Source organism: Acinonyx jubatus, chromosome B1 (assembly GCF_027475565.1).
Source record: "Acinonyx jubatus isolate Ajub_Pintada_27869175 chromosome B1, VMU_Ajub_asm_v1.0, whole genome shotgun sequence".
Lineage (NCBI taxonomy): Eukaryota > Metazoa > Chordata > Mammalia > Carnivora > Felidae > Acinonyx > Acinonyx jubatus.
In genome coordinates, this window is record NC_069382.1 from 181749153 (window position 1) to 181762397 (window position 13245).

General features: G+C 43.2%; 1 protein-coding gene across 2 annotated transcripts in view; it reads left to right on the forward strand.

The window, feature by feature from the left end:
• The first annotated feature begins 2888 nt into the window (after positions 1 to 2888).
• CCDC149 (coiled-coil domain containing 149) overlaps positions 2889 to 13245 on the forward strand; it is a 60214-nt gene continuing 49857 nt past the window's right edge. For both annotated transcript variants that reach the window (XM_027048008.2, XM_027048119.2), the window contains exons 1-2: positions 2889 to 3050; positions 5024 to 5062. In XM_027048008.2, the coding sequence (XP_026903809.1) occupies positions 2991 to 3050; positions 5024 to 5062 (99 nt within the window). In that variant the 5' untranslated portion in view covers positions 2889 to 2990. The remainder of the gene's footprint in view (positions 3051 to 5023; positions 5063 to 13245) is intronic.

Here is a 13245-nt window from a genome sequence, read left to right on the forward strand (position 1 = left end):
GATGCTTCACCAGCCAAGCCACCCAGGCGCCCCTCTATTGTTATTTTAATAATACATGTAAGCTCTTTGATCAGATGCAATAAAACATAGTCCATGCTTGTACTTATTCAGAACTCTTCTCTTCTACACAAAGTGGCTCAGATATCCCCGGAACAGTCCTGAGAGCCTGCCTCGCCCTTGGACCCGTGAGCTGCCGCTGGCTTCTCAGGTTCTCCAGACTACTGTAGTTGGGGTTCTAACTTCCAAGATGCCACGAGGCTGGAGGTCCCCGGAGCTTGTGTTTTCCAAGTGTAGATGAAGTCAGAATCACCCGTGCCGTGGGCTAACGATGCAGATTCCTGAGCCGGTTCCAGATTCCAAGTCAGTGGGTTCCCTGAGCTGGGGCCGGGAACCCGCATTTTCATGAGCATCCCAGGGGGACATAGAGCAGCGTTTTCTAGTGTTCCTTCTTGGTGCTGCCACACCGGGGTCAGGGCGCTGTGGGGGAGGTGTCCCCACCTTCGCCAGGGCAGCACCGCTTTGAGCTGCTGCAGCAATGAGGCTTCAGCCTGAGGGTTCTACTGATAAAAATAAGTGACACAATGCAGTTTTTGCAGTTGGCTGTTCTAGACCATAGTAGAAGGAAGAGCAGTCCAGCAGTGGCTTCCTCGAGACCACCCTTTTGTTGCTGGGGCTCTAGGTTCCGTACAGAATGAGTTTGCTTTCTTCCCCTTTGGTGAAGGAATAACTGTCCTGTTTTCCATGCCCTGAAGGGACTAGAACTGCAGGACTGCACTCATCAAATCCCAGGTCACGGGGCCTTGGCAAAGGCCTCTGTGCCTATTTCCTGCAGGGCACCTTAGACCCAAGGGAAGGGAGTCCTCTTACTCACAGCTTCCGAGGCCTGATTTGGACCTTGCCTTGGGAGAGAAACAGCTTCTCTCTCTGATCCCATCAGACTGCAGTTCGAGGTCAGGAAACTTGAATTTCCACTTTGCCCTTAGGTGGTGGCCCTTCCCTGTTCTCCTTCAGTAGACCGGCTGTTACAGCCAATCTTGCCTACAGCACCTTAACGGCGTCTCCATGCAGCTGGGGTTTTCTTCCCCAAAGTTGGGAGACTAAGTATCTTTGGGGCCTCAGATTTGGATCTGATCAATTGGAGGGACAAGGGTGGCCATCTTCCTGCCACCAGGACTAACAGCACTGACAACCCAGGCCTCTGATCTCGGCCGCAGAACCGGAGGCACAAGGGCAGATCGGCTAAATTGTGTGTAAATGGGATTTTTCCTGTGAGATCTCAATACCTCTTTTAGGATGTTGCAGTTTAGGGTTTTTGAGCCACTCTCCTCTGATATTTACTCACTGGGGATTTTACTCTTGAAAAATCACAGTGGCAATACAACCATTTTGCTTCCATGAAGGCGATGTCAAAGTCTTAAAAATCCAGGACGTTTTAAGGCAGGATTCCAACCTCATTACTGCCAGGAATAAGATTCACCCAAGGTGGAAGTGTCCTCCCTTAGAACGCAAATCCGTCTCAGAATGGCTTTTCTTTCCCCTTTGTTTTTAAAGCTAAGCAATTACTTTTTTTTTTTAAGGAAAAAAAAATTGTGCTAATGCACAAAACTCTCTTTTTCCCCTTTCATTTATTTGAAATTGAACTTAACAAAGTCAGTTCCAAGCAAGCACTATATATGAGTAATGCTTTTTGTCCATAAAAGAGCATTGACTCCAATGGTACGGGAGCACTGATTCTCTCTCTGCTTTGTGTGAGCGTCCATAATGACAAAGTGCTCATGTCAGAGTGTATAATGAAACTATAAATTGTTTTCATGAATGCTCTGAATTTGGTCTTTTACGGGGCAAATTCAAAAGGTATTTAATGCCACATTTCACATATGTGAATAACGCCAGACGGTGCAATATATCCAATAAAAGTAAAAGAGTCCCAGTCGGGCTCACAGTGGCCCAGGTGGTGGATGATTATCAGGTGAGGGTAGTTCATGGTCAGGGGCGGGGGGGGGGGGGGGGGGGGGGGGTTGGTGATGGGGAGAAGGAGGGACAAAGATATCCTGTATCTCTGAAGAAGAGCTTCAGCTAGGTACACTCAACTGTTTGGGGGTAATTCAAAGTGTGGCTAAAATACTTAGCTCACAGAGTGGGTCTCTGGGGAGTGGGTCTCTGGGGGTGGGTGCCTGCATTGGAACCACGGAAGTTGTACATATCTTGGTGGAGTTAGTGAACAAATGTTCTCAGGTGAGAAAATGTCTGCTGGGCTGAATGGACAAGTGAAATCTATTGCAGTGATATATAGTTCAATTAAGTTATTTTTAATAACCATTTTTGTATTTTTTAATTATAGAATAGTCATAAGGGCTTATTCTAGAGAACACAGAAAAGCATAAAGAATAAAATCTTTAAAAACACATGCAAATACTTTTGTTACCAAGAGTTGTTAATAACATTTTTTTTTTCAAAATTTGTATTGAATAGTCTTTCTGTGTATATCATTCCATTACATTTTAATACGATTTTACATAATCTTATCTGGATATATACATCCTTTTAAAACAAAATTTGGTTCCAACTATCTATCTGTGTCATTTTTTAAAAAAATATTTTGCTTTTTGCGTTATACGTCGGTTAAATGATTTTATCTATTTATCCCAGTTTGCCAAAGTTCACAAACATATAAGGCTTTTTGGTTCTGTCACGAGAGGAATACATCATGTACCGTAGCCATCTTTACGTGCACATGTCATTCACTGATGTCTCTGGGTATATGACCTCTAAAAATAAAAAAGGCGACAAAACGAAACCAGCCCCACGGGGTCTATTAAATACGGCGTATGGCAAACGGAGGTCCATTGATGTTTTTGACCAACGGCTTGGATTTGTTTGTTTTGCAGTACCTAGTGTGTAAAAGAAAGCTGGAGAGTAAAAAGGAAGCTCTGCTGATCCTCTCCAAGGAGCTGGACACATGCCAGCAAGAAAGGGACCAGTACAAACTCATGGCCAATCAGCTTCGAGAGCGCCACCAATCCCTGAAGAAGAAATACCGAGAGTTGATCGTACGTGTTACGTCACGGTGACGTCCTTGTCCCTTATGACACAAAGTGGGTTACCCTGGAATTAAAATTTTAAAAAATAAATAAAGCAGGGATTTTGACATGCCATTTCTTTAAAAAAAGGATTGCATTCAAATAGTTCCAAAGTGGAAATATTAAGATGTGAAAGTTGTCACCCGTTTCCTCCACAGCCCAGCCCTAGTCGCTAGCTGATGTATATGTGGTTCCAGGCCACCTGCTTTGGCACCCGTGAAATAGGCATATATACCTATGTGTTTATGTGTGTTTATATGTGCTTACTTATTAATTTATTTGTATTGTACTTTTTATCTTTGTTTTTTGGTTTTTTTTTTTTTCTTCAGTAATCTCTATACCCAAGGTAAGGCTTAAACTCACCAACTGGAGATCAATAGTTGCATGCTCTACCGACTGAGCCAGCCAGGAACCCTTTTATGGGGATTTAAAATAGGATTCATATTATAAATCTGCACTAGAAGCCACTAGTAACATGAGATTATTTAAATCTCATTTCACATTAATTAGAATCCAATAGAATTGAAAACTCCCTTCATCAGGCTCAGTCATCACACTTCATGGGGCCAGTCACCATAGGTGGCTGGCTGATGGCTGCCATATTGGATTATGTTGGTATAGATTTCCATGGTGGCCACTGTATTGGACAGTTAGATCTGGGACATTTCCATCATTGCAGAGCGCTGTTGAACAGCGTTGTGTGAATATTGTTCCAACATTTGCTCTTTTCAGTCAGTACTTTATTTGGGACATCTCTCTAGGCCACACGTACAGATTCAATTCATTTTTAAAAAACAGTTGCAGAGTAAGTTTCCCATAATTTCTTTAACCTTTCCTTTATCCTGAGCATTTAGATTCTCTCTGGGTCTTCATGTGGCAGGATTTTTAAGGATACAGATCACACTGAAATGGAAGATACCAACTGCAGAGCCCTATTTTGCTTCCTACTTTTTTCTCTCACAGATACAGTCTCTGTTTTGGGGTGCTTACGCTATGGCTAACGTTTAGCTGTCTGCACTGGGATCATTGTCCTGGAACAGAAATAGAATAGAAAGATTCTGCAGGTTAAAATACTGTCGACTTACACACGGGCAGCATCAGATAGAAGAGTTTACTGAACATTTACACATTCACCTGAACCTGAATTCTCTTTATTCCCAGGTGGCACAAGAGGGAGAGGAATCAGATCCTTTTAAGACAGAAAGCCTGTGGACTGGAAGAGCTCAGTTAATTCTTGCTTATTTTGAGCATATCCCTTCTTCCCTACCCGCTAAAAGTGTTCTGCCAGTAGAGAAAACTCAAGCATGTGTGGGTCCACTATTATTCCTTTGGATCTAACAATTTAAAAGATGAATTCAACTCAACCCAAATGAAATATTATCTTATTTTTGGCTCTGTTCAAAAATAATTGTGATAAATCCAGTTTATTTGTTTGTTTCACATAGTTTTAGAAAGTATAGGGATGGCTGGATGGCTTAGTCGGTTGAATGTCTGACTTCGGCTCAGGTCGTGATCTCACAGGTCATGAGTTTGAGCCCCATGTTGGGCTCTGTGCTGACAGCTCAGAGCCTAAAGCCTGGTTCGTATTCTTTGTCTCTCTCTCTCTCTCTCTCTCTCTCTCTCTCTCTCTCTCTCTGCCTGTCCCCTGATTATGCTCTGGCTTTCTCTCTCTCTCTCTCTCTCTCTCTGTGAAAAATAAAAATAATAAAAACATTAAAAAAAAAAAAGAAAGTATATATGTTTCGTTGGAACTATTTCCTAGAGGTTTTTCCAAAATAACTGGTTCAGTTTATACTTTTTTCTTAAACTATATTTGAATTTGGCTCAGGACACTATTGATTGCAGGTGGGTGGGTCTGAATTTAGTTCATAGTTTGGTTTGGTTTTTTGAATCCAAGCACATATATTGTTTTTAAGTAAAATGTAATATTTGTTTCTTTGTAGGATGGAGATCCATCACTTCCCCCTGAAAAAAGGAAACAGGTAAGACTTATTCCTGAAGCTTGGTAACTCTTGGATTATTCACACTGACGCCTTACAATGACTGGGGGATCAGGGAATCCCAAAATGTGTAGAGAGCTTCCTTACCAGCAAAACTCCCACGCCATTTATGTTTTTTTCTCCTAAATGGTAGTCAATGTTGTTTAGTGATGAATCCATTCCCCCGCCCCCCACACATTTTAGGTGCTTACTTTTGTCACTGAACAAATCCTTAGATATTTGTGGATCTGTTTATGAACTTTCTGTTCTGTTCTCTTGAGCTTCCTGGGTAGTTCCGGGGTTGTACCACACTGTTCTAGTTGTTTTGGCTTTATAGTACTTGAGACATCTGTTTAGGTTAGTCTCCTTCCCTTTGCTTTTGCTTTTCACAACTTTCTTGTTACTTTTTCCAGATAAAACTGACATTTTATCACACCTTCCTCTGATCCCACCCAAATAAACAGACCTATGGGTGTTTTGATTGGGGCTTTGTTAAATTTATAGATTAATTTGGGGACAGTTAAGATATTCATAACGTTAGGGGCGCCTGGGTGGCTCAGTCGGTTAAGCGTCCGACTTCGGCTTGGGTCAGGATCTCGCGGTTTGTAGGTTCAAGCCCCGCGTTGGGCTCTGTGCTGATGGTGCAGAGCCTGGAGTCTGCTTCAGATTCTGTCTCCCTCTCTCTCTGCCCCTCCCTCGCTCACACTCTGTCTCTCTCTCAAAAGTAAACGTTAAAAAAAAATTTTTTAAAAAAGGATTTTCATAACATTATGTTCAGGAATATTATAAATCACATTTCTTTTAATCCAGTTGTATACACCCATATATATATATATATATATATATATATATATATATATGTTGTTTCCCAAACGTCCTGTTTTGTTCATTGGTGATATACCTGGCATCACATATAAATGTGTTGGGTCCATTTCCCTGAGATTTTTTTTTTAATTTTTTTTAATGTTTATTTATTTTTGACAGAGAGAGACAGAGCAAGAGCGGGGGAGGGGCAGAGAGAGGGAGGACACAAAATCCTAAGCAGGCTCCAGGCTCCAAGCTGTCAGCACAGAGCCCGACTCAGGGCTCGAACTCACAGACTGAGAGATCATGACCTGAGCTGAAGTCAGACGCTCAACCGACTGAGCCACCAAGGCGCCCCCCGACCCTGAGATTTTTGATGCTGAGTAAATAGTATGCCCAAGGCGCACGCGCGCACACACACACACACACACACACACACGCACACATACGGGGCATTTACCCTTAAACACCAGCTCAGTCCTATGGTTACCCATTTGGTTATTCGGTTCTGCTCATTCCTATACTCTCTTCCTACTTTAATTTGATTATTCTGCAATGCTCCAGGTTTGATCTAAAGGCAAATTTTGCTATGGAGCTAATTGACTTTTTTTCCCAAACAAAATTACAAGGAGATTTGTCATGAACGGTTTAAATTTGGGATCCTCAGTCTGGAATTGCTACATGTGTTTGTGTTTTTGGTGTCTACGAACAGTTATCTTTGTTGAAATTTTAAGAGTTTGTTAGTATTCATGAAGGGGTTTTACAGTTTAAGTGAATTCGCGTTCCGTGACTTTATAATACAAAATTTACATTGACTGAGGAGAATCTGATGAATTCCAGTAAGTCTGTCAAGCTGCATTCTTACGGCTCTGAAAAAAAAACCAGTTCAGGTCCTAAGCACTGGCTTTTTTAGATTTGCATATGGCATTCAGTTTCTGTCCCTTTAGGATTTGTGTGATGGTGTGACTGGCTCTGCATCCTTCCCGCCTGGCTTAGAACCTCTGACTTGCTGCGTGGGATAGAATGCGTTGGGGCACAGGTGACAGAAATTCCAAAGTGTTCAGACAGTGAAGAAATCAATGACCTCACATAACCAGAAGCTCAGAGGTAGCACGTGCTGTTTCTTCATCGCGTGGACACCTTCTCTCCATTGTGCCACACTTAGCAAACAAAAATACAAATAAAAGTACAGGACACCTGGGAAATTTGAATTTCAGATAGACAATTGGTACTTTTTTAGTATAAAAGTATGACCGATGCGGTATTTGGGACAAATTTACACCAAACATTATTCATCATTTATCTAAAATTCAAATCGAACAGGGCTCCTGTGTTTTATCTGATCACTCTACCACTGTGCCGATTTTAACATCAGCTTTCTCTTGACCTGAGTATCAGCTTTCTTCTCAGGCAGGTTTCCCTAAGCAAGAGAGGTAGAAACCCCAGGCATGGAATAGAAGTCCTTCTCTCCAGTCTGACTGGGCAAGTGTAGGACATGCTACCATTTCTGGTCTACTAACATTCACTAGGAGAGTCTCGTATGTTTTTTTTGGTTCGTTAGTTTAATTTTTTTTTAATTTATTTTTTGAGAGAGAGAGACAGAGAATGCAAGCAGGGGAGGGGCAGAGAGAGAGGGAGAAACAGAATCCCAAGCAGGCTCCACACTGTCAGCACAGAGCCCGATGCGGGGCTCGAGTTCACAAACCGTGAGACCAGGACCTGAGCTGAAACCAAGAGTCGGATGCTTAACGGGCTGAGCCACCCAGTTGCCCTGAGAATATCATATGTTAATTGGCTTAGATTAATCACCCAGGATAGAAGGGCTGCTAGGAAGCCGGCCATAACACCCACGAAACTAATTGTGTGGCCTCGGGAAGGTTCCTTTCAGTGTCCAATTCTCAGCTTTCTCATCCATAAAATGGGAATCCACATGGTACCCACCATACAGTGTGGCTGTAAGGAACAAATGAGAGAGTGCAGGCAGAGTCCTCACCATGGTGCCTGGCACTGGGTGAGCACCAATAAATATTTATCATCCTTTCCTCCGCCTTATCCTCTTTTTTAATCAATTGTATATTAGTGTGTCGAATCTGTCTACCACTGCCCTTGTCGGGACCCTTTTGTTTGCCTTTGACAGCTTGAAGTAGCTCGGGCCACAGAGGAGGTTCCTGGCTCGTAGGGCCTCAGAGGGGTTGGTAATTAACTGGTGTTGGAGCAGAGTTTGAACCCCTGCAGTTTACTCAGAGCAGGTGCTCAGAGCCACCGTGACTCAGTACCTATTTATTGAGCATCTCATGGGTGTCTTGTGCTAATTTAGACAGTGGAGACACAGGTGTGAAAAAGTCAGAGCCAACTCCCTGAGCTTATAGAACTTGCATTGTAGTTAGAGTGACCATACCTTCGTTTTTCCAGGAACGTTTCCAGTTTTTCATGGCATAATCTCTATTAGTGCTCCTTTCCTCTCTCCAAAATCTCTTGGTTTAGACAATAAGGAATATCATCACCCTAATTCTAGTAGAGATGCTTTGAACAAATAATACAGAAAATAATTAAAATATATTGGATGTCAATGGCCACTGGTGGCAATGGGGAGAAATGTAGAACCCGATGCAAGAGAGAGAATTCTGGCTTAGTATTGCCAGGAAACGTCTTGATAAATATTGGTGGGGGGCGGGGGGGTGATGGAGAATAGTTCCATTATTTGGAAAAATAAAGAATTTTACCCATTCAAAATATATTTTGTCAATTTTATTTACTTTTGGTTATTTTATTTATGAAAGCATGTGACTGGTCTTTGGGGAGTTGGTGTTAAGATGCCTTCTTCCTTAGCTCCTTGTGGGGAAGAAAATGCACCATTAAATGCTTAGTCACTGGTGACAATGAAACTTTCCATTTAGCCAGAAGCAAACAGCTTTGGCATACATGTGACAGGATTGGAAGGGAGAAGCACAATGATTTCCTTAACTTTTTCCTCTGGCAAGAAGGGGTTAGAAGCCTGCACTCTGATCTAATGCCTCCTATGTCACATTACATGCTTATCCCAAAGGCAAACCAGTGGGTGACGTATTTACCCCTCTCCCTGCAAAGCAAGTACATCTTATATAAGCAGAAGGCACTGGAACAAGAACGAGCTGTCAGGTTAATGGATGGGACATGGAGGTCAAGAGATCCACCTCTTGGAAAAGGAGGAGAGGCCACATTGAGCATCTCATTGCCCATCAGCCTTGTTTCTTGATTTAGGAGGAAGAATCTCTCTGGTCTCTACTTACTGCCCCCTTCCCCCATTGATTGCTCAACTCAGAGGGACAGATGGCTTGATCATTCTGTTACGGACTGGATGTTTGTATCCCCCCCGCCTTTCATATATTGAAATGCTCCTCCCCAGTGTGACGGTATTAGAAGCTGGAGCCCCTGAAAGGTAGTTGGGATGAGATGAGGTCCTGGAGGTGGAGGCGTCACAAACGGGATTAGTGCCCTTACGGGAGTCATGACAAAGCTCGCTCTCTCTGCTCTGCTCCCCGCGCTGTGAGGATACAATAAGGAGTCACAACCGAAGCGGGCCCTCACCAGAACCTGACCATGCTGGCACCCCAGCGTCAGCTTGTCAGCCTGTGGAACTCTGCAAAACTAAATTTCTGTTATTTGCAAGCCATCCAGACTGTGGCACTTTGTTATCGCATCTTGAGCTGACTATAAACGTATTTGAGGGTTCTTCTCGAATGTAGGTGGAACCAGTACCACATCCCTAGCCTTTGTAGTGCTTTGTGCTCTTCACAGACCGTAGAGGCACACGCGTTTGTACACACGTAATCTCCCAACTCTCTCCTGAAGTCACACGGGCAAGTTAGGACTTCCGCAAAATCGCAAGGTCGCATCGTTGGGTAGCAGTAGGTGGTAAGAGGCTGGGTTCTGGTGTCCAGTCGTACTGATTCGAATTTCACCCTTCCTTCCACTTGCAGCCTGGGGGAGTACAGGGGAGCTGCCTGACCTTTCTGAGACTCAAATTCCTCCTCTCCAAGGTGAACATCATAACGAGGCGTATTCACAAAGCTCTTATGAGGCATTGGTATGATAATGCTTGTAATGCTCATTGCCTGGTACTTAGTGAGTGCTTGGTGAATGTTTTTCATGTTTCCTGTGACTCGTCCAAGGTCACACAACCAGTTAACAGAGCAGAACTAAAATCCACGTCAGCTAACTCGTAGTTCAGTGCTCTCGTTCAGGTTTTTTTGTTCTAGATTCGACTCTTAGACTGAGTGGGGAGGAAGCATAGTCAACATTGAATCCAACCCATTTTGGAAGTCCAGACATTCAGGTGCTTTAATCAAAGCCCTCTTCTTAGAAGTGGTGGAGAACCAGAAGCAGCTAGGAATTTCTACCTGGGAAGCCAGTGTTCTTTCTTGTGGCAACCAGCGTCTGGCCATAGATAACTTTCCTGCTTCGTCTCCTCCGCAGAGGACAGACCAGAACTTTCGTGTTTGTAGTTCTAGAAATATAGTTGTTGAGGCTAAAGAAAGCCTTAGAACTTAGACTCCTTTTTAAAACAACTCAATTTCCAATGTTGAGCCATCCATTCCAGAAGCTGTGAAGAAATCGTGACAACAGCGATGGCCTAATCGCTTCTCCTGGGATGTCGAAATGAAAATTTGTTCTTGGTGCCCCCAGCACATCCGCACACAGGGTACCTCTCTGCACTGCACTGAGAGATCACCAGAAGATCTCAAACAACCTTTGAAATCTTTTTCTTCTGTTAAGCAAGCAGTTCCTCCAAAGGAGGATAATTTAAATTCCCTTGGGTTAATATTCTTAGAAGATGGGACTCTTTGGGGTCACAGCAGCACATTTTCCCCATTCAAACTCCTCCTTGAGTAAACAATCAAATGCATCTTTGTTTTCCCTTGTTTTGATTTTGAGCTGACACATCACGGGAGATAATTCCTCCTGGCTTAAGCGGGAGTCTCTGCTTTCTTCCCTTGTAGAGTGATGGCTTCTTTAGACGGTGACATGTGCCAGAATGCTGACCCTGGAGAAATCAGAGCATGCAGGGGCCCTTTGGGGGATGGGAGGGAGCCTTTTATTTCAGTAGAAAAGTCTTCTTGGTCAACCTTTTTTTCTTCCCCGGTGACTGCAAATCAGAGCAACTTTGTTTACGCGCCCTGGTTTGATGCTCAGAACCTAAAACTTCCTTCAAAGATCTTGAGTGCTTTGAGATGTTTCTTTTCATGACTCTTTGAATAGCACGACTTTCCTGTCCCACCAGGGACACTGGGAAGAAGTGCAGGCCCAGCCTGTGGGAGCCCTCCCACATCTCCGTGACAGCAGCAACTCTGTTCTGAGCACCAGTGCATCTTGCTATCGGTTCTGTGAATCCTTGCGAGGGGTTTGGGAGGAAGGTGAGAGCACCCCACCCCCATCCCCCAGTTTATAGATGAGGAAATGTAGGCTCGACAAGTCCAGACAACTTGAGAGTTACTAAGGGGGGCGGGGGACGCTAAGGGGCAGGCGCAGAATCCTAATGGCCAAGATGAAGCAAACGTTCATCGTAACAGCAGCCTCCTAGATCTATTGAAGAGTGTTGTTTGCCTGTGGGCCTGGAAATGGGTTCCTTCGCAAGCGTGTGCTTTGAGATGATGAGGTCGGAGTAGGCTGCTGAGGGCCCCGTTTGCACAGCCAAAAACTATGTATGGAGTGAGCTTTGGCTGGGTGGTTTTTTTTTGTTTTTTTTTTTTTTTTTTTTTGTAAATAAGAAAACTGTCACTGTAGCAGAGGTCGTCATCTTGGCAGTTGCTATGAATAGGGGGTTCCTTGCTCAGCAAAGTGAGCTTCAGTCTGTTACTATTAACACAGTTGCCGCCATAGACCAAAGCAGCAGAGTAGAAATTGCCATTAAATTTGCCATCAATCACACCACTCAAGTATACTTGATGTTTCATCAAACTTTTTTTTTTTTTTAACATTCTTGTTTAACCTAGCATTTTCCCCTATCAAAGGTGTGGGTGTAAGGAGTCCAGAGACTCGGACTTTTTAACACCTTGTCGAGCAGCCTGTTCTAAGTCTGGTCTCTGTCTCTTTCCCACTCACCCTCTCTTTTCCTTACTGTTCTCCGGGAAGTGCATAGGTCAAGGTTTTACTTCTCTGACTTTTACTTATTTTTTTTTTCCTCCCGCTTTTAAATTGTCGTTTTGATATGTCAGTCAACTGAGAAGTAAGTTTTCGGAGTTTTTGGTATACATCATTTCTACACTATGATAGAGACTAACTTTTCCATGGCTAGGTTACTGCAACACCGTATAGCTAATAAATTACCGAGATTGAGGATGGTGTGAGAGATTGTTCCTGGAATGTTGCCCCTGCCCCCTTGTTGCTGATCTGAATCATTTAAGGACTTCGTTGGAAACATGTGGCTCCTCCCCTTTTTCTGCTCTCCCCAGCATCTGGGCTAGTGCAAGGTTAGAAGGTTAACCTTAAGCTTTTTATCGCTTTCTTTTATTTTGCGTTGCTTTTCCTCTATCCTGTTAGGTTCAGTACACAAGGGCCTGCAAATTTAATCGACAAAAGACAGAAGAACAAAAGTATACAATTTTGTGAATATTTTATATGAATGGGAAAGTTTGCAGATGAAGTGAGACTCAAAGAAGTCGTTGACTCGGGGCTTATATACCGTTTTAATAAAAGAAAGGATGTCTGGGCTTCAAGGGATGATAAACTGGGAAAGTGACTAGGAAATGTACGAGGAAACTAATGGAAGCTAAGGGTTATTTTAGTAAGGTTTGTTTATGCAGACTCATCGGTGTCAGGGGCTGCTCTCTGGTGATGAGTCTCTTGCTTCTTCCTGGTATGGAAGAAGATGGAACACTTCACAAAGGGAAATTTATGCCCTGCATTTAGGCAGACATGGGGAGGACGGAAGGAAACTGTCTCTATCTATGGACTCTCAATTGCCTTCAGCTCAAAATATCCTTATGGCCAAGTGGAATATTTTGGAATGGCATATTCTGATCCCCTTCATATCCATCTTTTCTTACGTCAAGGAGAATGGTATGTAGTGGATCCTTTTTTTTTCCCTCCCATATAAAAGATCCAAGGCTGTTTCTTACAACTAGTGTCCTGAAAACCTTCCTTGTGCATGAGTGTCGATCACTTGATCATTGAAAGCAAGAGTCCTTAACAGTAATTGTCATTGCCAACTTATATATCATTTACTTTTTAAAAAATCTCCCTCCCATCACTTCTGGTAAGTTAAAAAACAAAACAAAACTGTATTGCATCTAGAATGTAAACTTTTCTGACATATTTTATGGCACGTAGAGGGGAATGGAGACCTAGTGGCAGAGGCACTAAGCTAAGCTAGAGCTTAGGATACAGTGGGACTTGAAGAAAGC